General features: G+C 54.6%; 1 protein-coding gene across 2 annotated transcripts in view; it reads left to right on the top strand.

Moving 5' to 3' along the window:
- LOC103618254 (tumor necrosis factor receptor superfamily member 13C) overlaps positions 1-3,000 on the top strand; it is a 5,396-nt gene extending 2,396 nt beyond the window's left edge. For both annotated transcript variants that reach the window (XM_017738076.1, XM_008636639.2), the window contains exon 3: positions 165-3,000. In XM_017738076.1, coding sequence (XP_017593565.1) covers positions 165-478 — 314 coding nt within the window. In that variant the 3' untranslated portion in view covers positions 479-3,000. The remainder of the gene's footprint in view (positions 1-164) is intronic.
- The last annotated feature ends 1,035 nt before the right edge of the window (positions 3,001-4,035 follow it).

Genomic DNA, 4,035 nt, shown 5'->3' with positions numbered 1-4,035 from the left:
TCAGGTGGAAGCAGGAGCAGATCTGCAGCAGGAGAGGTGTGGGGACCTCGCAGACTCCTCCTGTTCCAGCTCCATCTTCTCCCCTCCGGACAGGACTGTCTCCCTGGGACCTGCCTGACCCCGCTTTGTGAGCCCAGTAATCCCCTTTTCTTGTCCTTTCCCAGAAAAAGTGAGCATTGCCAGTCGCCTGCCTGGCCAGGACCCTGCCATACCAGAGGGAGATGATGCCCTGAAGCCAGCCCCATGCCTGCATCTTGATGGGAGCCTGAAGATGCCGGGGCCACCCAGGAAAGCCAGGGCAAAGCAGAGGCCATGCTGCCAGGGCAATGCTGATGGTGACATTGTTCTGCTCTCCACCATGTACCCCCGGCCTGAGGAACGCAACCACAACTTCCCATTGCCCGCCACTGAGCTGGGGGCCACAGCGCTGGTCACCACCAAAACCACCCAGAATTGCCCCAGAGAGGAGAGAGTCTGAGGGTAAGGGGAATGGGCTGGAGTGCCCTGGCCAATCCCTGTGGACACGGACAGCCTGCTCCTGGGACTAGTGAAGCCTTCCACGGGTATGAGCTCTCTGAGAACCAGCTTTTGCCTTTAGCAAGACCAGCCTTTTAAGATGACTGTCATTTTTGTGCTGAGTCCCAAGCTACACCTGTAAATGCTGGAGGAAGTCAAAGTGGATCATGCTGAGTTACGAGCTGTTGACAGCTGCCATGGCTGAACCATTGGGAGGAGGCAGAGGAGACGCAGCTGGTGAGGATGGAGTGTGGCAGGGACTGCTGTGCCATTTGCAGCGACAGGTCTACTGCTGGATGGGCAATTCCTGGGAACATGGGGCTGGAACAGCAGAAACTACAGGAGAAAAGGAAGCAGGGATTTACTTTAGGACCAAATCCCACACAGTAGTAGCTCGATTTTTGCTACTGACCTCAATAAAAGGAGACTTGGGGCCATATGGAGTAAGGCACACCCAGCATCTACTCCATTTACAGTCCTGCCGCCCCATCTTCTGCACTCTGTGACACCCAGGTCTCTCTGCCCTCTGGGCTCTCTCACACAGGGGCAGGCATCCATCAGCACTCATGGGAAGCCTCTCCATAGACGGGTACAGGAAAAAAGTTTGTCTTCCCAAGCAGTGAAGAGGGGAAAAAATCTGTCCTTGCTCTGACCGACAGTCCCTGAAGTTAGGGAGGACCAGGGGCAGGCAATGGAGACAGCTAATCTAGAGGAGCTCCCTGAACTTGTCATTACAGCCCCAGACAACCGTCACTTCAGCTCACTGTCGCTGCAGAAATACCATGTGTCACTTGGGATGGATGCTTCCACGCTGCACAAAAGCAGTCAGGGAGTGATGTGAGTGTAGGCAGGATGACTGAATTTATGAGTGTCCTCAAGGCTTTGCCTGCGTGCCAGAGCTGGCCGGCGTTGCTGATCCCAGGCATTTCCCCATACACGGATTTCTTCACCTGCCTGTAAGTGGCTTTACTGCACATGAAGGGCTCTGTTTGGGAAATGAACTCGTCAGTGTGGGATTGCTGATTCTGAATAATTACAGCAACTGATCCCCCCTGGCTGAACAGAGACTGGCTTGGGTGAGAAGCCCCTAGAGAAGGTGATTGGTCACTTAGAAGTGCTTTGGGGGGTTATTTACATGAAGCACTATCTGTGGGTCTGCTCTTCCTTAGGTGAGGTGGCTTCCTCATCCGAGAGGCTTTGGACACTGAACAGGACTGGCCAAGCAAGGTGGGGGGGCACTGACACCAGGCATTAATGGGCCACCGAGTGCCATACGCCCAGTAGGGTCAGCTTGAGGCACTGTGTTGAGGGGATGTCCCTCTGATGATGGTAAAGTGACTCCCTGCCCAAGCCTGAGTTCTCTCTGGGGCTGCAGGACAGATGCTACTGCTGAAGGGTGACCACCTCTCTTCTCCCCTGTCTGTGGCACTAGAGGCAGACTCATGGCATCTGTCCCATAATGGCAGCCACAGGCACTGCTACAGGTGCCAAGGCCACAATTCCTCATCACAATTCCTCTCCCAGACCTTAACACACTGGCAGAGGTGAACCCTCATCTGTCTGAGGCTCCGCATGATCCAGGATGGGATGGATCCCCATCTCAGCCTTGGGGCTGAGGATGGTGGAAGAGGTAGTCCACGCGCCCAGTGACTGTCGCCTGGGGCTCCAGACACCTGTGGCAGAAGCTGTGGAGGCTCAAGGGCTGGGGTCCCAGTTACCCACAACAGCCATGCTGCCCTTTGCAGATGGGGTATTGCCACAGCATGAATCAGATATCTCCTCATCCTCATGCTCATCACCCAACCTTGTGAAGTAACTTCAAACAACCTTTGTGTATCTGGAGTGGGGAAAAGAGCCAAAGCCAGGTCGGGGGATGTTGTGTCACTAGAAAAAGGACAGCTTGTAGAAGACAGAGCAACGTGTTTCAGGGAAGATGGGGGCGAGAGGGAAATGGAGCAGAACTGTCAGGAGCCACCTCCACTTCCCGCCCAATGACAGCAGCAGCCCAGCCCTGTAGATGCACTGCCCACCCCAGACGGTCTGGGAATTTGAAAAAGGAACACCCATAAAAATTCTATTGAAAAAGCCCCTCTTTATGCTCAGGTAAGGACTTCTGCTCTCATTTCTGCTGGAGCTTAAGCCAGGCATCTCCCTATATGGGATGCCACCACCATTTGCAGTGTGCAGAGTGGCAATTTGATCCACACTGTATTCCTCGACCAGTGAGTGCCCCTTGGATCCTCTCTCTGTTACAGCATGTGAGGTGCCTTCCCCACATCGTGTCTGCCTGCCAGCTGTGGTGGGGCAGTGCTCCCCTTCTGCCCAATCTGCCTGGGAGGGATTTGTTCTGTGCACTTCTCCATCATCATGTGCAGGGCAAAGGGTTGTCCATCTTGTCTGCATGGAGAGCCAAGGGAATAGAGATGAAAAATATGGTAGTAAAAACTAAATAAAATGAACCCATTGTCAATGCACTCAGAGGTCTGAATGGTGTCCCCATTTTCCTGGCTTTAGGGTTTTCCAGCACAATGGTCCTTGGGGTACAGCAGGGCTTTGAGCCAGAGAGGCTTCCCTGGCAGTGGCTTTATCAGCACATAACCTATGCATGGACACCTGCACAGCCAGGAACCAGACAAGCCTGGCCACCTGCATCTCCCCACAGCCATGCCAGGAGCTGGCCATTAGGACAAGGACTGAGGAAAGTCTTTTTTTTTTTTGGGGGGGGGGGGGCCTGATTGTTGCCTGTCTTTGACTTTCCACAGCAGTTTCTCACTTCCCCCTGTGAGGCAGGAGCTGTGCTTCCTCCCCAGCCTGGCACCCACCCCACTGCCCGCACAACTGCCTAGAAAGGCTGGTGAAGCCAGGCTTCACCTGGCTGCAGGGGCATGGGGTTTCAGAGAGAGCAGGGGAAAGTCTGAGGAAACCCCTGGGCAAGAGAAAGTTGAGGCTAAAAGCCTTCTCACTGCAAAATCACCTCAGTATCTGCCTAGACATTTCAACTCCACTAACCCTGATTGGGGGAGGTCATGAGCATATTTGAGCTCTTGCAAGTCTCACCAGAAATGCTGGTGGTAAAGGAAAGAAGCCTTGGTGTTCCTAGGGATGTGGGTTTGTTTTTATCCATGGTCCTAGAGGCAGGAGCCAGCTGACCAACAGCGCATGGCAGCGTGAGGAGATGGAGCACCCGGCCAAGGGTCTTCTGCAGCCACCAGTCATGTCTGCCAAACCCTTCTCAACCCCACAGGCTCCCCAGACTCCAAAGTGAGGCTTTCCTCCCTCACTTTCTCCTCTCCACTCCTGTTACTGGTTCACCCACCAGTTTAGTTTCTTGATAGTTCACCCACAGGCCCACCTACTCCAGCCTGAAGCACCCCCACAGGCCCCGCAGACCCACCTTGCCCCTCCGCGGGCTTTCTTTGGGGGCTGGGCCTTGACAGCAGGCACGGCAGGCAGGGCAAGTGGGCACCATTTCATCCCAGACATGAAGTAATGCCCGATGGCCTGGTGGGCGTCCCTGCA

This window comes from Corvus brachyrhynchos, unplaced genomic scaffold (genome assembly GCF_000691975.1).
Source record: "Corvus brachyrhynchos isolate BGI_N302 unplaced genomic scaffold, ASM69197v1 scaffold56, whole genome shotgun sequence".
NCBI classification, from domain to species: Eukaryota; Metazoa; Chordata; class Aves; order Passeriformes; family Corvidae; genus Corvus; species Corvus brachyrhynchos.
This window is presented reverse-complemented; position numbering and strand designations above follow the sequence as displayed.